General features: G+C 41.3%; 1 protein-coding gene across 1 annotated transcript in view; it reads right to left on the bottom strand.

Moving 5' to 3' along the window:
- LOC121273751 (zonadhesin-like) overlaps positions 1-22,028 on the bottom strand; it is a 112,343-nt gene that overhangs the window by 15,916 nt on the left and 74,399 nt on the right. Inside the window, exons 21-22 of the mRNA XM_041180915.1 lie at positions 20,102-20,240; positions 17,117-17,260 (exon numbers count right to left, since the gene is read on the bottom strand). Coding sequence (XP_041036849.1) covers positions 17,117-17,260; positions 20,102-20,240 — 283 coding nt within the window. The remainder of the gene's footprint in view (positions 1-17,116; positions 17,261-20,101; positions 20,241-22,028) is intronic.

Here is a 22,028-nt window from a genome sequence, read left to right as displayed (position 1 = left end):
CCGTCCAATCTTTCCTCATAAGACAACCCGCCCATTCCTAGTATTATTCTAGTAAACCTTCCCTCCACTGCTTCTAATGCATTTACATCTTTCCTTAAATAAGGAGACTAATACTGCACACAGTTCTTCAGATGTGGTCTGACCAATGCCCTGTATAACTGAAGCATAACCTCCCTACTTTTGTAATCAATTCCCCTCACAATAAATGATAACATTCCATGAACTTTCCTAATTACCTGCTGTGCCTGCAAACTAACCTTTTGTGATTCATGCACTAGGACACCCAGATCCTTCTGAATCTCAGAGCTCTTCAATCTCTCACCATTTAGATAATAAGCTTCCTTTTTATTCTTCCTGCCAAAATGGACAATTTCACATTTGCCACATATTACTCCATTTACCAGATCTTTGCTCACTCACTTAATCTATCTATGTCCCTTTGTAGACTCCTTATGTCCTCTTCACAATCTACTTTCCTACCTATCTTTGTGTCATTAGAAAATTTAGCAACCGTTCCTTTGGTCCCTTCAGCTAAGTCATTCATATAAATTGTAAAGAGTTAAGGCTCCAGCACTGATTCATGTGGCACACCACTCATCATATCCTGCCAACCAGAAAAAGACCCATTTTTGCCAACTCTCTGCTCCCTGTTAGATAGCCAATCTTCTATCCATGCTGATATGTATCCCCCTTACACCATGAGCTTTTATTTTCAACAGTAAGCTTTGATGTGGCACCATATCAAATGTCTTCTGGAAATCTAAGTAGAGTACATCCACAGGTTCCCCTTTATCCACAGCACATGCGACTCCTTCAAAGAACTCCAATAAATTAGTTAAATATGATTTCCCTTTTACAAAACCATGCTGACTCTGCCTGATTACCTTGAATTTTTCTAGATGCCCTACTATAACATCTTTAATAATAGCTTCTAACGTTTTCCCTATGACAGATGTTAGGCTAACTGACTGGTAATTCCCCGCTTTCTGTCTCCCTCCCTTTTTGAATAAAGGAGGTGCATTTGCTATTTTCCCATCTACTGGAATCTTCCCTGAATCTAGGGAATTTAGGAAAATTAAAACCAGTGCGTCAACTATCTCACTAGTCACCTGTTTGAAGACCTTAGGGTAAAGTCCATCTGGACCTGGGGATTTGTCAGCCGCAGCCCTATTTGCTCAATGCCACTTCCCTGGTGATTGTAATTTTCCTGAGTTTCTCCCCCCACCTTCCATTTCCTGATTTACAGCTATTTCCAGGATGTTACTTGTGTCCTCTATAGTGAAAACCAAAGCAAAATACCTGTTTAATTCATCTGCCATCTCCCTACTTTCCATTATCAATACCCCAGATGCACTTTCTATAGGACCAATGCTCACTTTGTTAACTCCTTTCTTATTTAAATATCTATCGGATCTCTTACTATCCATCTTTATGTAACTAGCTAGCTTTCTCTTCTACTCTATGCTTTCCCTCCTTATTAATCTTTTTGTCATTCTTTGCTGTTCTTTATATTCTTTCCAATCTTCTGTCCTGCCATTCGTTTTTGCGTAATTATAAGTTTTTTCTTTAAGTTTGATACCACCTTTAACTTTTTAGTTAACCACAGATGATGGGCCCTCCCCTTGGAATTTTCCTTTCTCATTCTCATTGGAATGTATCCATTCTGTGAATTCTGGAATATCCCTTTAAATGTCTGCCACTGAACTTCTATTGACCTGTACCTCAACCTCTTTTGCCAGTTCACTTCAGCTAGCTCTGCTTTCATATCCTCATAATTGTCCTTATTTAAGTTTAAAATACTGGTCTTGGACACACTCGTTTCTCCCTCAAAATGAATGCAGCATTCAATCATATTATGATCACTGCTACCTAGGGGTTCCCTCATTACAAGGTTGTTGATAAATCCTACATTGTTGCTCAATACCAGGTCTAGTATAGTCTGCTCTTGGTTGACTCCAGAACATGCTGTTCTAAGAAATTTTCCTGGAAAAATTCTATGAACTCCTCATCTGCACTACCTTTGCCCATTTGATTTTTGCAGTCTATATATAGATTAAAATCCCTCATGATTATTGCTGTACCTTTCTGTACTCAGTCCTACCATGTGGTTACAATTAGGGGGCCTGTCCACCAGTTCCACAAGTGACTTCCTGACTTTATCATTCCTCATCCCAACTCAAACCGTTTCTACATTCTAGTTTCCTGAACTTAGGTTGTCCGCTCTAATGTACTAATGCCATAATTAATTAACAGAGCCAGCCTCCTAACTTCCTGTCCTTCCCAAATGTCACATACCCTTCGATATACAGGTCCCAATCTTTATCATCCTGTAACCATGTCTGTGTAACGACTTTCAGGTTGTACTTATTTATTTCTATTTGCGCTATCAGTTCAACTGTTTTGTTTTGAATGCTACGTGTGTTTAGATACAGAGCCTTTAATTTTGCCCTTTTATTATTTTTGTAGCATCTAGCCTGATCTGCTGATTTACTCTTAGATTTGTACTCTCTGTCTGTTCCTGTCACGGTCTGTTTATCATTTTCCATATTAGTACCTGTCTCTCTTGCCCTTGTCTCTACTCTTTGATTTACCACATCTTCCCAAATTTGATCCCTTGCCCCCACTATTCAGTTTAAAACCCTCTCTACTTCCCTAGTTCTGCGGTTCATGAGGATACCAGCCCCAGCACATAGGCACACATTCCACTTTCCCCAATATTGGTGCCAGTGCCCATGAACTGGAACGCACTTCTCCCAAACCAGTCTTTCAGCCATGCATTTGTTGCTCTAATCTTATTTGTCCTATGCCAATTTGCATGCGGCTCAGGTAATAATCCAGAAATTATTACCTTTGAGGTTCTGCTTCTTAATTTGGTGCCGAGCTCCTCATACTGACTATGCAGTGCCTCTTTCCTCATCCTGCCTATGTCGTTGGTACCTACATGGACCATGACCACTGGATGCTGTTAATACAGTGTGCTGTTGATGCCATATGCTTGTAATATAGTGTACTGTTAATACTGTTTATGGTTAATACAGTGCACAATTAATACGGTATACTGTTAATATAGCATGCTGTTAATAACACGTAATGTTAATACCGTGTACAGTTAATACAGTTTGTGGTTAATAGTGTGTGCTGTTCATAAAGTGAACTGTTAATAGTGTGCTGTTAATAAACTGTGCTGTTAATACAATGTGCTGGTAATACAGTGTGCTGTTAATTCCATGTGCTGGTAACATGGTGTACTTTTAATACAGTGTGCTGGTAGTACAGTGTACTAGCAATACCGCGTGCTGCTTATACAGTGTACTGTTTATACAGTGTACTGGTAATACAGTGTACTGGTAATATTGTGTACTGTTAATAATGTACTGATAATAGTGTACAGTTAATACCATGTACTGTTAATACCTTATGCTGGTAATACAGTGTGCTGTTAATACCATGTGTTGTTAATACTATGTAAAGGTAATACAATGTGCTGTAAATACAGTGTGCTGTTAATAGTGCACTTTTAATACAGTGTACTGGTAAAACAGTGTGCTGTTAATACAGTGTACTGGTAATCCAGTATACAATTAACACATTGTGCTGTTAATACAATGGACAGTTAATACAGTGTGCTGTTAGTACAGTGTACTGGAAATGCTGTGTGGTGGTAAAACAGTTTACTGTTAATACATTGAGCTGTTAATACAGTGTGCTGTTAATACAGTGTGCTGTTAATACCCTCTGCTGTTAATACAATGTACTGTTAATACAGTGTACTGTTAATAGAGTGTGCTGTTAAAAGTGTGTTAGTAATACAGTGTACTGGCAAAATAGTGTATTATTCATACAGTGTAGTTTTAATACAGTGTGCTGTTAATACTGTGTTCTGGTAATGCACTGTACTGTTTATATAGTGTACTGTTTATACTGTGTACTGTTAGTACAATGTACTGATAATACAGTGCACTGGTAGTACCATGTGCTGTTAATACAGTGTACTTTTACTACAGTGTACTGTTTATATAGTGTACTGTTTATACTGTGTACTGGTAATACAATGTACTGGTAGTACCATGTGCTGGTAATACAGTGTATGGCTAATACAGTGTACTGTTATTATAGTGTGCTGTTAATAGAGTGTGCTGGTAATACAGTGTTCTGATAAAATAGTGTACTATTCATACAGTGTAATTTTAATACAGTGTGCTGTTAATACCGTGTTCTGGTAATACACTGTACTGTTTATATAGTGTACTGTTTGTACAGTGTACTGGTAATACAATGTACTGGTAGTACCATGTGCTGGTAATACAGTGTATGGCTAATACAGTGTACTGTTATTATAGTGTGCTGTTAATACCGTATACTGTTAATACCGTGCTGTTAATACAGTGTGCTGTTAACACAGTATACTGTTAATACAGTGTGCTGTTAACACCTTATGCTGTTTGTACAGTGTAATGGTAATACCATATGCTGGTAATACAGTGTGCTGTGAATACAGTGTACTGTTAGTACAGTGTGTTGGTTATACCATTTGCTGTTAATACAGTGTACTGTTAATACCATCTGCTGTTATACAGTGTACGTGAAATTCAGTGTGCTGTTACTACATTGTACTGGTTATACTGTGTACATTTAATATTGTCTACTGTTAATACAGTGTACTGTTTACACAGTAAAGTGTTAATACAGTGAATTGTTAATACAGTGTGCTGTTAATGCCATGTGCTTGTAATTGTGTACTGTTAATACCGCATGCTGGTAATATAGTGCACTGTTAATACAGTGTGCTGTTAATAGAGTTACTGTTAATACAATGTGCTGTTAATACCTTGTGCTGTTAGTACAATTTACTGGTAGTACCATGTACTGGTAACACAGTGTGCTGTGAATATAGTGTACTGTTAGTACAGTGTGTTGGTAATACAATTTGCTGTTAATAGTGTACTGTTAATAATGCCTGCTGTTTACACAGTGTACTGTTAATAGTGTTTGCTGTTAATATAGTGTGCTGTTAATTCAGTGTGCTGGTAATATTGTGTACTGTTAATTCAGTGTGCTGGTAATATTGTGTGCTGTTAATACAGTGTGCTGTTAATATTGTGTGCTGTTAATACAGTGTGCTGTTAATATTGTGTGCTGTTAATTCAGTGTGCTGGTAATATTGTGTGCTGTTCATTGTGTGCTGGTAATTCAGTGCGCTGGTAATGCAGTGTACTGGCAATACCGTGCACTGGTTATACAGTGTACTATTAATAGTGTTTGTTGTTAATACAGTGAACTTTTAATATTGTGTGCTGTTCATTCAGTGTGCTGTTAATTCAGTGTGCTGGTAATGCGGTGTACTGGCAATACCGTGCACTGGTTATACAGTGTACTATTAATACTGTTTGTTGTTAATACAGTGAACTTTTAATATTGTGTGCTGTTCATTCAGTGTGCTGGTAATACGATGTTTTGGTAATACAGTGTACTGGCAATACCGTGCACTGGTTATACAGTGTACTGTTAATAGTATTTGCTGTTAATACAGTGAAATGTTAATATTGTGTGCTGTTCATTCAGTATGCTGTTCATTCAGTGTACTGTTAATACAGTGTGCTATTAACACAGTGTACTGTTAATACCATATACTATTTACACAGCGTACTAATAATATAGTTTGCTGATAATAGCGTGTGCTGTTGCACTTCTGAGGGCCTCCAGCTTCCATAACACTGGGTCCAGCAGTGTTAAGGAGTTGGATTTCTACACCCGGCTTTGTTCTTTTACAGGCTTCTGCTGCGTCCTATCTTCTTTTCCAGTATTCACTGCATACTGATGATCCAGTTAACATGGATGTAGCACCATCGAAATCGCTCTTGATATTTGGAGTGTATTGTGGATAACAGCCCTAATCTTTTCAACTTTGGCATGTTCTCCTTGATTGGCCTTGAGCTTACCAAGTGTCAGCCTTGGCTCAGTGGTGGTACTTTTTTTTTCTAAATTACATCGTTGTGGGTTCAAGCTCTGAAGAATTGAGTACATAATCCAGGCTGACACTTCAATGCTGTACTGAGGGAGGGCAGCACTGTCGGAGGCATCATATTTTGGAAGAGCTGTTAACCTGAGGTCCCAAGTGCTCTCTCAGGCGTCCTGGTCAACATTTAATTTTAAACATCAGTTAAACAGGAGACAAAAACAAAAACAGAATTACCTGGAAAACCTCAGCAGGTCTGGTAGCATCGGCGGAGAAGAAAAGAGTTAAACAGGAGATATGCTCAATAATACTATCATTTGTGGAGATTTGCTGTGTGCAAATTGGTTGCCAAGTTTGTCTATTTATAACAGTGTTAACATGTCAAAAGTAAAGCTGCAAAGTACTTTAGTACATTCTAAGGTAACGAGAAGCGTTGGATGGTTGTGAACGTTTTCCTTTTGTGGCAACCTCTCAGATATACTGCAATTTGCAAATTTCTTCAGACAGAATGAGTTGTTTATTTTTGAAATCCTGCGAAAGAGTGAATAAGAATTGGTGTGTGTGCTGAGACAGTGAAGAAGTAGGAAGAATGAAATGCACCTTTAGAAAAATAATCATATTTTAATTTATTTTTGAAATTAAGTGGAAATTGTATGTCAGTATTTTTAATGAAGGCTAGCAATGGGCAAAGCCTTTAGTCATAACCTCTGATGAATCTGGAATTTCAAAAGGTCACAAACAATTAGTATATTAATATTTAACTGGACTGACAGTGCAACACATTTAGAAAGCAGCTACATGGGTTTGAGCAGATCTTGTCACCAATGAAGATGGAAAGATGTTAGTTCAGCACCATTTGCAATCATGAAAGGTAGGTGTTCTGGCTAAACAGATTCTGTTGACTCTTTGGTGCTGGCAGGTTCCAGAACTCTATTTCCTGAGGAATAAAATAAATCATTTAATGGGCTTGGCACATTAAGAACTTAAGAATTTTTAGGAACAGGGAAAGGCCATTAGGCACTATAAGTGCATAGCTGCTGTTATATTGATCTCCTCACACCAGCTCCCATAGCCTGGGTATCTGACAGCCAGCAAAACATAAGGCCATTGCTTTCATTAGACTGGTGACCAGGCAGTCCCAGCATGACCTGAACATCATGGAAAGCGGTGTCCTCAGGCCTCTTTCCAGACTTGGGGATGAAATGACATCAAGGTTGTTCCACCATAATGGCAACAGGCAAGCCGCAGAAACCCCGAAAAATAGCGCAAACACAAAGTTATGGATATATGGATGGTGCCCCGCAGAAATTCAATCCTGCTCTGGTCTGTACAATAAAAGAGCTTTGAAATAGAGAGTCAACATGGACATGATGGGCCAAATGGCCTCTTTCCATGCTGTAACCATTCTATGATTCTTTGCTACCTCCCTCTGCATCATAACCTTCAACCCCGATTTCTCCAGATTCTTGATCAATTCCCTCTGTTTCAGTGTTCTCCCTCGGACTCATTCTGGAACTGTGTCACCCTTTGGATAAAAGAATTCTTTTTTCTAAATTCCTAATTTCTGTCTAGTAGTATATGATAGTGAAAATGTAATCCTAATGTTAAATTGATAATAGTATCAGGAAAACTCACCCTACTCCAGGGGAGGATTTTCTCTGGGTGGTGTAAAACAAGACTGGAAGCCCATTGCTTATACACGGGTTAATGATTTTGTTGCACGTGGTGTTTTGAGAAAATCTCCTTCTGTGTTGAATATGCATTTTGTTCCCTACACTGAAAATCTGCCTAGGCAGGGGGATCTGAGTTAAGCAAGTGAACTGTAAAAGCTAATAATTCATGGCTTATCACAACAGAGCCAATAAAATCTGTTTCTTGGTTTTAGCTCTACAGTGGACTAGTACTTGAAAACTAGAAATATCAAATCAGACTGAAGTAAAATAAATTTAAAAACCTATGTTAAAAAGCTGAAACAAGAAATCCCCCTGATGCTGCAAAACCAGTCATACAGCATCTAAAGGAAAATTTTGTGTTGATCTTTCAGGTGGTATGAAATGGGCTTGAGCGTCACTGCACACTGACATAAACAGCCTGTAAATGCCACCACTGCTTTCAGTCCTATATTTACACAGAGCTCCGTGAATAGTAATAATCATTAAAATCAGAAGGCACACACTCAGCAACTACTGTTCTGTGTAGGGATGTTGTTTGTTGGAAGCCTTTAGCAATTTACTTAAATAATTTAATTTCCCTCTGCAGGGAGCAAATAATTGACTCCTGAGATCACAGCTCTAGTTTCCAGTAAAAATGATGTGGGAAGATTTCCTCAATGCAGGATAGTTAATCAAATCGCAAAACCTTCCTTTAGAAATGGGTTTATTAGTTCATTATACACAGTGCAAAGGGAAATATTCACATTCGCATTTTGTAATAAAAATTAAGAACAAAATCATGCCTATGATTATGGAGCAAATTAATAGATGCAGCAACCAGCTGCAGAGACCCCACAACCCCTCTTCCTCCCCCAACAGTTTTTGAGTTATGTTAGTATCAGCTCACTGCATTGAACTGCAAGAAAAATCCATAGATGGCTAACTTTAAGCTTTCTGCACACACAGCAGAAAGAGGTGAGTTGTTCTAATTTACAACATATCCTAATGGGGTAATGATGGTAAGTGATATTGCTCATCCTATGTGGTCTTGGAGAGGTCAAGGGCTCCTCCTATGGCTCAGCTGGTTAAGTCAAAGAATGCTGGGCTATCACGTCAGGAAGATCTACTATTTCTGTTGATCTTAATGGATCAGCGGTAGAATTTCTACAATTAGCCTCAGCATCCTTGGGTTAATTGAAACATTGTCCCTATGGAACTGACAGGCAGGAATTTAGTCACAGTAGAAACGTTCCTTGGGTTAAGGAGCACATCATTAACCAAGGTTCTTGCTTCTGGTTATTATCTACCTACTGACTTGTTGAAGTGCTCTATGTGAATGTGAGTTAGGGACAGACTAACTGTAGAGCCCATAGTAAAAGTTACCCACAATCCAGGGTCTCATAAGGAACAGCTACTTGGGCAAGATATTGGAGAGTAATCATAACCCAGCATGGGTCAGGACAGAAGCATATAATGAAAGCAATAATGATAGTTTTTGCAGTTGGGTCCTTGAAACACATATCTGAAACAGCATGCTCAATCGGCCGGTGCAACCACTGTTACAATAATGATGATTATCCCTACTGAAACTGTGATGGTAATAATGAAGATTCTCATTGCATTATTTGTATAAGAAATAAAGAGACAATCCAATAAAAGTAATCGGCTCACATGACAAACATTACAAGATCAATATTGTGTCCCATACTGGCTTGAGTTCTGACAACTTGTAAATCAAACTAGAATCATAGAATGGGTACAGCAAAAAATGCGGCTATTCAGCCAATCGAGTCTGTGCCAGCTGTCTGCAACAGCAACTCACTTAGTCCATTTCCCCACCCTTCCCTATAGCCCTGCAAACATTAAATCTGTAGGTGCTTATCCAATTCAAAAACAAAAACATAAACAAAAATACCTGGAAAAACTCAGCAGGTCTGGCAGCATCGGTGGGGTCATGGTCCAGGGGGAGGTAGGAGGAATTGTCCGCGAGTTGATGCTCAGCCTCTGCGAGGTAGAGGTCAGTGCGCCAGACAACAACAGCACCACCCTTGTCAGCGGGTTTGATGACAATATCAGGGTTGGACCTGAGAGAATGGAGTGCAGCAAGTTCAGAGAGAGAGACAGGTTAGAATGGGTGAGAGGAGCAGAGAAATTGAGATGATTAATGTCACCCCGACAGTTCTCAATGAAAAGATCAAGAGAAGATAAAAATCCAGAGGAAGGGGTCCAGGTGGAGGGAGAATATTGGAGGTGGGTTGAACGGGGAGAGGACTCCTGCCGAAAGAAGTGAGCCCGGAGACGAAGACGGCAGAAGAAGAGTTCAGCATCATGCCGAGCCCAAAATTCATTGAGGTGAGAGCATAAGGGTATGAAACTAAGTCCTTTGCTGAGCACTGAATGTTCAGCGTCGGAAAGGGGAAGGTCAGGGGGTATGGTGAATACACAGCTGGGGCTGGGACTGGAAGACGAGATGGGGACAGAGGGACAGGCAGGGTTGGAGGGTCCTAGATGGGTGTTGGTGTCGATGAGTCGTTGGAGCTTACGTCCCTTAGCACTTGAGAGAAAGAGAAAAAGTTTCTTGTTGAGGCGTCGGATGAGACGAAGAATAAAATGAAACTGGGGGCACACGCAGCTTTGAAAAAGGTGCGGCGGTGCTGCTGGAGGGAGAGGTTGAGTGTGTTCATATGGCAGCGCATGGCACTGAGTGTGGGGTCATGGTCCAGGGAGAGGTAGGAGGAAGCGTCTGATGCTGCCAGACCTGCTGAGTTTTTCCAGGTATTTTTGTTTTTGTTTTGGATTTCCAACATCCGAAGTTCTTTGCTTTTATCTCGGTGCTTATCCAATTGTCTGGTGAAAGCCACGAGTGAATCTGCCTCCACCACATTCTTAGTTAGTGCATTCCAGATCCTAACCAATAACTGTGTTAAAAAAAATTCTCATGTCATCTATGGTTCTTTTGTCATTCAGCTTAAATAGATGTCTGCTGGTTCTCAACCCTTTTGCCAATGGGAACAGTTTCGCCCTATCCTGTCTGGACACTTCATGATCTTGAACACTTCTATCAAACCTCTATCAGTGTTCCCTCTCACTGTATAATGATTGTTGGATTGCATTCTTGGTCATTTATTGGAAAGTACTGAGGTGCAAAGAGCAGTAAGAAGATATACTTATAACAAAAAAATGTTCTACCTCATTATAAGCAAATATATTGAGGTCACAATGTGCCGGCATCTTAAAAATGCACAAAAACTTTATGCACAAGTATACTCGTTTTTAGAATTTAGTGATTTTTTGTGTAGAACTTCAGAACTGTGATAAAGCCAATACAACATGAAGTGATCACTCCCTGCTCTGTTCCCTCACACCTCTTCACTGCCAGCCCAGTTTCAGTAACTGCTGGACACTGTAGCTTTGTTCTAGTAGATGATTTTTTGCTGCATGCTGCAAGTGGGAATTTTCAGTCTCATAATAATCTTTGCCAAAACTGGAATTCCCATCATCAGAGGCAGCTGTCCCTCAATTCGAAGATGACGTCTACTCAGGGTCTTGAGTTTCTGCCATGGGTCTTCATGTGACTGAACAGGCCGATTCTTGAGCCGCAGAACATCCCACAAGATAGTGGGATACGGAGTGCAGGATTTGCTTCCTTTTCTTCAATTCTCTGCTGCTGCTGTGCCTCATCATTAAGACATTGTGACTCAAAGTGTGATGCAGCTTGATGGACAAGTTGTTGCCATTCTGAACATCCCATTATCAACAACAACAACTTACATTTATATAGGGCCCTTAACATAGTAAAACAAGCAAAGTTCTTCATAGGAGCATTATCAAATCAAAACTTTTCATTGAACTACGTAAGGACAAGGAACTGAAACTTTTGTTTGGCAGGGAATCCATTCCTGGAATGAAGTGGAGTTGAAACAAGAATGAGGAATTCATCTGAGTAAAATGGTAGTGGGTTCAAACCTCCATTACAGACTGAGCAGGCAATCAAGCTCAGTGCGTCAGTGAAGCATCGAGGGAATGCTGTATTGTTGAATCTGCTGTCTTTTGGGTGAGACATGTGCCTGCCTGCTGAGGTTGCTATTTCTCGCAGCTGTGCAGGGAATTTTAGACAGTTTTGTTTGTAAATTTGCACCACTTAGCATCTGGCATTCACTATGAATGATGTTCCCTTTAATTTATCTTCACCATACGTAGCCTGGTTTTTGCACTGTAGGGCATATTCTGGATCGCTATGTAGCCATGCACTATGCGGCTTAGAGGGCACACTGGCTTTGAAAGGAACCTTCATCACATTAATCTGGGTTAGATTCAAACCAGGTTCCAGAGTCAATGATTAGTGTTCTGATCCACTGTTACCCAGTTAGCCATATAATTTATCTCTTAAATGATAAAGCTTTGAGTATATTTTTTATGAAGACAGATTGCATACATTTATTCACAGCATTCAAGTAATAAAGAAGGTATAGTTGCACAAATCTGTGTGGTTTATATACTAATAATTAGCTTTGTGCACTGGGTTTTTGCCTAAAATTAATTGTGGCCAAATAGCTTTGAAGAGGTATTTAATCATGATGGGATTCAACGCTGTTTTGAACAAATGATAACGTTATATTTTTTTAAAGTCACAAAACCTCCTGTTCAAAAACGCTAGAGGCTATCCAAGAAAAAAGGAAGAACTTTTATGTATCCAATGACATCCTGAGCAAAGAAATGCTTTTAAAGTAGTTATTATTGTTGTGATTACAAATACAACAGCAAATTTGTTCCTAAACAGCAAATCGGATAAATTGTTGTTGATGGAGATGAATGGCTTTGACACAAGAGAACTCACTGCTCTCATTCAAAGGGTTCCACTGCATCTTTAATGAACCTGAGCCACTGGATCGGCAGACATGACCTTGATTTAAAGTTTCCTCCAAAAGACAGAACCTCTGGCAATAAAGTACTACACTGAAGCACCTGCACAGTCATGGTGTCATCTCTGGCTCAGTTGTTAGCTCTTATGTTTCTGAGTCAGAAGGGTTCAAGTCCCACTCCAGAATCTGAGCACAAAATCTGGCTGATACTCAGACAGTAGTGTGGGAGTGCAGCACTATTGGAAGTACTGTCTTTTGGATGAAATGTTGCACCAAGGCTCTGTTTGCCTTCTCAAGTGGATGTAAAAGATCTCAAGCCAGTATTGAGAAGAAGAGCAGGGGGATTATCCCTGGTATTCTGTCCAACCCTCGATGAACATCATAAAAGACGGATGATTTGGTCATTTATCACATTGCTGGTTGTTGGGGCCTAATTGCTGTTTGCAAATTAGGTACAGCATTTTCTACATTACAACAGTGAGTACAATTCAAAAAGTACTGCATTGGCTGTAAAGTGCTTGGGGACATCCTGTGATTGCAGGGATAAATTTCCTCTTCCTTTTGCCTTCAGAATGCTGATTCCTCTTGAAGAAAAAGACGTAGAAACCCATGAATGATGTCAGGTCTCCAGATCCTTTGCATTGCCTGGGTACTCTCAGGGATTTCCCCGAGGCAGTGTAGTTACAAGTATAGTAATACAATACTCATGAAGCAGGAACCATGGTGCCCCCTGCCTATTTTTCTAAGTCTCTGCTTGCCACTTGGATGAGCACAGTCAGACTGAAGGATCTGAGAAGTTTGGGTGCAAGGGAGTTTTCTCTCTTTCACAGGTTTAACAGAACAGACATAGTATGCAGAAATCTTCCAGTTGCTATTTTTGGACAGCTGCTGGAAGGCCTAGCAGATGGCAACCATTCCCCTTCCATTTCCATCCCTGCCAGGGATCAAGCAAATGCAGGTGGGTTCAGGTCATGCCAAGCAGAACACATTTGGAGTGCCTTTCATCTGACTCACACCCAGTTGGCTCAAGTCCTGGTATGGAGCCAGAACCATAATCTTCTGGTTAAGAAACAAAAGTACCACCAACTGAACAAACCTGATACTAAGATAAAAACAAAAAAACTGCGGATGCTGGAAATCCAAAACAAAAACAGAATTACCTGGAAAAACTCAGCAGGTCTGGCAGCATCGGCGGAGAATAAAAGAGTTGACGTTTCGAGTCCTCATGACCCTTCAACAGAACTTGAGTTCGAGTCCAAGAAAGAGTTGAAATATAAGCTGGTTTAAGATATGGGGGGGGGGGGAGAGAGAGAGAGAGAGAGAAGTGGAGGGGGGGTTGTGTGGTTGTAGGGATAAACAAGCAGTGATAGAAGCAGATCATCAAAAGATGTCACCAACAATAGAACAAAAGAACACATAGGTGTTAAAGTTGGTGATATTATCTAAATGAATGTGCTAATTAAGAATGGATGGTAGGGTACTCAAGGTATAGCTCTAGTGGGGATGGGGAGAGCATAAAATATTTTAAAATACTTAAAAATAATGGAAATAGGTGGGAAAAGAAAAATCTATATAATTTATTGGAAAAAAACAAAAGGAAGGGGGAAACAGAAAGGGGGTGGGGATGGAGGAGGGAGCTCAAGACTTAAAGTTGTTGAAATCAATATTCAGTCCGGAAGGCTGTAAAGTGCCTAGTCGGAAGATGAGGTGTTGTTCCTCCAGTTTGCGTTGGGCTTCACTGGAACAATGCAGCAAGCCAAGGACAGACATGTGGGCAAGAGAGCAGGGTGGAGTGTTAAAATGGCAAGTGACAGGGAGGTTTGGGTCATTCTTGCGGACAGACCACAGGTGTTCTGCAAAGCGGTCGCCCAGTTTACGTTTGGTCTCTCCAATGTAGAGGAAACCACATTGGGAGCAACGAATGCAGTAGAAACCTGATACTAGTTACTTTGAAGTACAAAAAGCTTATTGTCACTATAGTAGTCTTCAATACTCAGAGATAAAAACAAAAAAACTGCGGATGCTGGAAATCCAAAACAAAAACAGAATTACCTGGAAAAACTCAGCAGGTCTGGCAGCATCGGCGGAGAAGAAAAGAGTTGACGTTTCGAGTCCTCATGACCCTTCGACAGAACTTGCGTTCGAGTCCAAGAAAGAGTTGAAATATAAGCTGCTTTAAAGTGTGTGTGTGGGGGGTGGAGAGATAGAGAGACAAAGAGGTGGGGGGGGCGGGGTGTGGTTGTAGGGACAAACAAGCAGTGATAGAAGCAGATCATCAAAAGATGTCAACGACAATAGTACAATAGAACACATAGGTGTTAAAATTAAAGTTGGTGATATTATCTAAACGAATGTGCTAATTAAGAATGGATGGTAGGGCACTCAAGGTATAGCTCTAGTGGGTTTTTTTTTTATATAATGGAAATAGGTGGGAAAAGGAAAATCTTTATAACTTATTGGAAAAAAAAGGGAAGGGGGAAACAGAAAGGGGGTGGGGATGGGGGAGGGAGCTTACGACCGCTTCCTCTTCACCATGGACGTCCAATCCCTCTACACCTCCATCCCCCACCAGGATGGTCTGAGGGCCCTTAGCTTCTTCCTCGAACAGAGGCCCGAACAATCCCCATCCACCACTACTCTCCTCCGTCTGGCTGAACTTGTTCTCACACTGAACAATTTCTCCTTCAACTCCTCTCACTTCCTCCAAATAAAAGGTGTGGCTATGGGTACCCGCATGGGCCCCAGCTATGCCTGTCTCTATGGGGTATGTGGAACATTCCTTGTTGCAGTCCTACTCCGGCCCCCTTCCACAACTCTTTCTCCGGTACATCGATGATTACTTCGGTGCCGCTTCATGCTCTCGTCAGGACTTGGAAAAATTTATTAATTTTGCTTCCAATCTCCACCCCTCCATCATTTTCACGTGGTCCATCTCTGTCACTTCCCTTCCCTTCCTTGACCTCTCTGTCTCAATCTCTGGTGATAGACTGTCCACCAATATCCATTACAAACCCACCGACTCCCACAGCTATCTCGACTACAGCTCCTCACACCCCGCTTCCTGTAAGGACTCCATCCCATTTTCTCAGTTCCTTCGCCTCCGTCGCATCTGTTCCGATGATGCTACATTCAAAAACAGTTCCTCTGACATGTCCTCCTTCTTCCTTAACCGAGGTTTTCCACCCACGGTCGTTGACAGGGCCCTCAACCGTGTCCGGCCCATCTCCCGCGCATCCGCCCTCACGCCTTCTCCTCCCTCCCAGAAACATGATAGGGTCCCCCTTGTCCTCACTTATCACCCCACCAGCCTCCGCATTCAAAGGATCATCCTCCGCCATTTCCGCCAACTCCAGCATGATGCCACCACCAAACACATCTTCCCTTCACCCCCCTTATCGGCATTCCATAGGGATCGCTCCCTCCGGGACACCCTGGTCCACTCCTCCATCACCCCCTACTCCTCAACCCCCTCCTATGGCACCACCCCATGCCCACGCAAAAGATGCAACACCTGCCCCTTCACTTCCTCTCTCCTCACCGTCCAAGGACCCAAACACTCCTTTCAAGTGAAGCAACATTTCACTTGCATTTCCCCCAACTTAGTCTACTGCATTCGTTGCTCCCAACGTGGTCTCCTCTACATTGGAGAGACCAAACGTAAACTGGGCGACCGCTTTGCAGAACACCTGCGGTCTGTCCGCAAGAATGACCCAAACCTCCCTGTCGCTTGCCATTTCAACACTCCACCCTGCTCTCTTGCCCACATGTCTGTCCTTGGCTTGCTGCATTGTTCCAGTGAAGCCCAACGCAAACTGGAGGAACAACACCTCATCTTCCGACTAGGGACTTTACAGCCTTCCGGACTGAATATTGAATTCAACAACTTTAGGTCGTAAGCTCCCTCCCCCATCCCCACCCCCTTTCTGTTTCCCCCTTCCCTTTTTTTTCCAATAAGTTATAAAGATTTTCCTTTTCCCACCTATTTCCATTATATAAAAAAAAACCCACTAGAGCTATACCTTGAGTGCCCTACCATCCATTCTTAATTAGCACATTCGTTTAGATAATATCACCAACTTTAATTTTAACACCTATGTGTTCTATTGTACTATTGTCGTTGACATCTTTTGATGATCTGCTTCTATCACTGCTTGTTTGTCCCTACAACCACACCCCCCCCCCCCCCACCTCTTTGTCTCTCTATCTCTCCACCCCCCACACACACACTTTAAACCAGCTTATATTTCAACTCTTTCTTGGACTCGAACGCAAGTTCTGTCGAAGGGTCATGAGGACTCGAAACGTCAACTCTTTTCTTCTCCGCCGATGCTGCCAGACCTGCTGAGTTTTTCCAGGTAATTCTGTTTTTGTTTTCAATACTCACGTGGTTAGGATCTGGAATATACTACCTCACAGTGTGGTGGAGGCAGGTTAACCCATGACTTTCTAAAGGGAATTGGATAGATACCTGAAAAGGAAAAAACTGCAGGGCTGTGGGGAAAAGGCAATGGAGTGGAACTAGTTGAGTTGGTCTTGCAGACAGCTGGCACAGATACAACTGGCTGAATGGCCTCTTTCTGTGCTGTAACTGTTCTATAATTTTATATCAGTACTTAAACTAGCTCTGCGTTACGTGTAAGTCTTACCATCCTGTGACTTTTCTTTCTCACAGTGAGGACCTTCATGGGTTATTGGGCAATGGCAGTGAAAGTTCAGAGAACCATCTGCTTCATTAGTTACCTCCTGACAAATGCCTCCATTCTCACATGGGTTATTGAGACAGGGGCCAGCTGCATAAGAACAGAAATGAACAGCATTAAAATCTCCACACATAAAGAGTGTTTACATCTTCTTTCTCTGTTAACAGCAGTCTATCAATTGCAGTTTTAAAAGGCATCATAGGGCTAAAAGCTCTAACAACTGACAATTGTTTTAGGAAGCGCAAACACATATTAAAATTTTCAGAGTAATTTTTGAAAATTCACATTCTGAGTACAGAGCTTCGCCTGATGAGAACACATATCGGAAATTTAGCTCACATTATCTCCGTGATTTTCTGTTCATTATTCCTTTTTGGTTCAGTCAGGTTGCACTCTGTTCAAACAGTATCTCATCAATTGATTGTCTAGGCACTTGCATTGAGTGTGTTGGCAAGGTGGAGCTTGCAAATTAGCACTGCGCATGATAGATGGATATGTATTACTGGTTGAGGCTCTGCAGGTGTGACAAGTAAGCTGGGTGACTGAGCATCCTATCTGGATTTGCTCTGAATGTGTGATTAGCTTCTTTAGTCTGGTACTTCTTTAGTTCCAAGCAGATTGGCCTATATCCCACTTCTTTATCTGTGCATTTTCATGGAACAATTGCAATTCAGCGTATTATTGGGATGAATCTTCTTGCTGCCAAAGGCAAGAGCCAATTTTTAGCCCACAGTTTCTTGATGTCTAGCAAGTAGGCTCAATAAGAAAGGCTCAATCTGGGGCGGGGGGTGGGGGGGGGGGGAATTATGCCACTACTCAGGGTTTTTCTGATTTTTCTGAATTACTGCCTAGAATGCTGTGATATAACTAAAACATATATAAACAGTACCCTTTTAGACATGGCCTCCCTGCCATTCCTCTTTTTTTTACAGTATAAGGTGGATACAAGATGTTCAGTGGTTGATTTTGAAATGGCTTGTCTGTTGCATGAGGAACGTGAATTGCCCTGATGGGGAAGATATTCCTCTTACTGCACTTGGGCATGAAAGGTAGGGCATGGAGGAAAACTGCACAGGGAGAATTGCACACCTATAACAGGCAAGCTTCCTTTTACAGCTTCCAATCATTTCTGCCTGATTTTCCTCTGTCTCTATGCCCACTGATCCTTGCTGCTCAAGTGCACTAACAGGAACATATACCCCTCTATGTCTTTCCAGTATCTGGCTGGATCTTGTTCCCAGATATCTTTTAGTCCTTCTCAGTTAATTCCTAGAGGGGAGGCAAGCATAGGGTATGAGATGTAAATGTTTGCCTGGGACCGTTGTAGCTTGGGATGACTTTTTCTCCTCCTGTCCCCTCCATCCAGACTTCTGTCTCAGTAAATTAGATGTCATAATAACATGCTGTGCTTGGAAACAGAAGGACAAATGGCTCACAAATTGCCTGTGGAGTTAAAACCTTGGAAAATTTCAATTCGAGTACTCGTGGATAATTCACAGATTTCCAATAGCTTAATGCAGCCTAATCCAGCAGGATCTAGTTAAGCACCATGAACCAGCTGTGACCATGGGATTGTCTGCATCTGATGTACTTGAAAGCCAGCAATGCAGCTCTGTTTAGAGTGGGAGTTGCCACAATGGGGACTGCTTTTAGCTCACAAAAAGCAGACCTCAAAGGGGCATTATTACACTTTCAGTGAGCTCTTGGAGTGATCCAGTAAGGAGTGGCGCCTGAAGGAAGCAACTTACGGGGAACCATGGTCATGGAACCTGTAATTTTCCACCCATGCTCCTGCAATTTTCAACGATTCACCTCCTATTAGAGGCACTTCCAACTGGGAGGGCAGCATCAGCTCTCTCATTCCATAACCAGAGGGCAGGAAACTCTTCTTAAAACAAATGTATCTGATCCCTTAGAGAAAAGAAAACTAGTCATCACGTTGGGACTGTAATAATGTGACTATTGCAGTGTAGCTCGCAATGAACTGGAGGAAAGAGTTATCCAGATATTAGGTTTCTGCAATGAAAACTTACATTTCACTTCTGCACATTCATTATGTACAAGGAGATGACTCAGAATGTTTTATAGGGTGATTGGTAGCAAGTAGATACTCAGCTGGATAGTGGAAGGATAGAAGAAAAGTGGGAGAGCCTTAGGAATGTGGCAACATGTTGGAGTGGAGGTTGAAGATGAAGCAGTGTTTGGAGATGAGATAGGGGTGAGAGTGTTTTTTTTTTGAATTGGGGATCATGAAAGCAATTTTGAAAGATGCGAAAACTGAGCCAGAGATGAGCACAAGTTGATGAAATAGGTGATCGTGGAATTGAGAACCGGGGTGGTCAGCAGCTGGAACTGGGTGATGGGGTTTGGTCTGGGATAGGATACAGGCAGCAGCCTGAAGAACTAGGGAACGAGAGCATTAAATTGGCCAGGTGGAAGTGACATAGACACGGTCAAGAGTTTCAGCATAGATGGGCACAGGTAGTGGCGGAGGTAGGTAATGTTGTGGGGGTGGTGATGAAAAAAATAATAGGGTTGATTTTGCACTCAGGCTCTCCAGCAACATGTGAGTAAAGCTGCCCAGGAAATTACGAGTCCCCAAAGGATATTTTTATACATCTAAAATACAAGTTGACATCGTCTGGGTTTCCATTCATGGAAAATCAATTGACTTTGCCCATAATCTTTTCACGAGTGTCACTGATGCAGAATCTCCCCTGTAGAGTAAGAGACTAAGACAGGTAAACTGTTACTTTCACCACTGGGCTGTAAACTGGTAATAGTTGATCAGCCACTTGTTAAACACTCATCTCATTTTCCCACCCTTTGAATGAATGATCTTTTACTGTAGGTTTCCACCCGGTTGTGAAAGTTAAAAGCTATCCTGAGTATTTAGTTAGTGTGGATTAAATGGACAAAGTATATTCTTACATTGGTAGCATCCTCTGATGAGACAAGTGGAGGTACAAGTTGCATTGGGAGCACACAGCACTCTTGTACAGTTAACTGTTGCAGTACCGATGCACACACAAGTCTCAGAGCAATCTTCAGTCATAAACTTTTTCCCAACCTATCAGCAAAGGGCAAAGAGAAATTAGATTTGTATCAAGAACACCCTGTCAATCTTTAGAGACAAATAGACCATTTAGCCTACCATCCAAGATCTCCTTGACATTTTGCTAAATCCAATAACATTGAATACTATTTGCTGACAGGAACTTGTATAGTTCCTTTTGACTCTGTCACTTATTTTTGTTTCATCAACTTTGTTAGTGGCGTTTTCCAATTGTTTATCAGTTTTGCTGAAAAAAAAGACATGTTGAAGCTTTTCATCCTGCACTCATCAGGACACTTTGCAAGAATACAAATGAGTAATGTGGTATATGAATTTCAGTGCCAGTGGGATGCTAGGTATGTAGATGGTACATCCCAAAGACTGGCAGATCGTATCAAACAGCTTGTCCCAGCTGCTGTTCACAACAGGCAAGGTACAGACCGAACTCAACCAGCCTGTGCTTGCAAAACTCAAAACACAGTATCCAACATTAGATGTGATTCTATGATTGGACAACATTTGCTAAATAATCTTCAGTATGTTAAGAATTACGCTGACAACCAATTTAAGATTGTTAGTTGGGCTCACATTGTGGCGCATTTGTATGTATAGGAAGCTACGTATATGAATGCACAGGGCTCTGTTCTTTGCAGACAGAAATAATATGACACACATTGCACCTGTCTCAGCTAAACAAAATAAGTGACAGCCATTCACTGGCTCATCCTTCAGGGTAATGTCTTGACCAATCAGGGTCAAGCTGCCTGTTTTAAATTTCAAACAATGTTTAACAATTAACTGTCAGTCACCATCAATTGGTGCATTCTGCATGGCAACATCTCTACCAATCAGAGTCCACTTGCCAACCAATCAGTACTCTCTTGTCACACAGTATAACTTGTGAAGTGTCCTGGTGAGTGCAAGACGAAAAGCTTCAAAATGTCTTTTTTCAGCAATACTCCAGTTCTATACTACAGAACGACTGTTTGTTTATCAGTTCTTTATGAGAAAATGCTACCTGAAGATCCCATTTCCCTTTGTCATCCTTAATTTGACCCTTTGGACCTTAAATTCTGACTGAGTTGCTATGCCAGCAGAAGTACAGAGAATGGCCCCTGAGCCTCTCGATGATGGGGCACCAAATGGGGTGGGGCTGGCATCATTTGCATGGTGGGTGCAAGTGATCCATGCCTATTGAGCACATCAGCATTGTGTCACGAAACTATCATATTTTTCATAATATTATTGTAGACTTATGGGTGCGAGTGTGGATGTTTCTGTCTGTGTGACTGATTTAATTGCATCAGAGTCAGATGGACTGCAAGGTTGAAATAATCAAAAGAATCAGCTGTGAAAAGGATATTTGAAATGCTAATGAGTGAGCTAGCGTATAAGTCAGTAGATAAGGTGTGAATGAAATTTGCATTTTAAGATTAGTGGGGAGTTGTGATTTTTAAAGGAATGGTAGGATGTTTACAACTAACAAGATAAACAGGGCAAGGTTATTATGTTTATTTTTCCCAAAAGGAAAAAGGCTATATTGGCGACATGAAAGATTTTTATATTATGGAAAAAGTAAATTTCCAAAGACATGTATAACAATGGGAGTTTACACATTAAGGAAAGAGAAGGATGGAAAACTATGTGGGGTGTTGCCGTGTAACATTTTGAAAGATCCAGCATGTAAAGCAGCCTTGGGGAAAAGCCTCTAGCCACTTTTGCAGAAGTCGGCTGTGATCAATAACTAAAGTTGTGTTGAAAAGCCTTTGGAATTCCTCTGTCGAGTGGGTGCATGTGGTCACC

Source organism: Carcharodon carcharias, chromosome 2 (genome assembly GCF_017639515.1).
Source record: "Carcharodon carcharias isolate sCarCar2 chromosome 2, sCarCar2.pri, whole genome shotgun sequence".
In the NCBI taxonomy this organism is placed as follows: Eukaryota; Metazoa; Chordata; class Chondrichthyes; order Lamniformes; family Lamnidae; genus Carcharodon; species Carcharodon carcharias.
The sequence above is the reverse complement of the archived record's forward strand: the minus strand, read 5'-3'. Positions and strand labels throughout refer to the sequence as shown.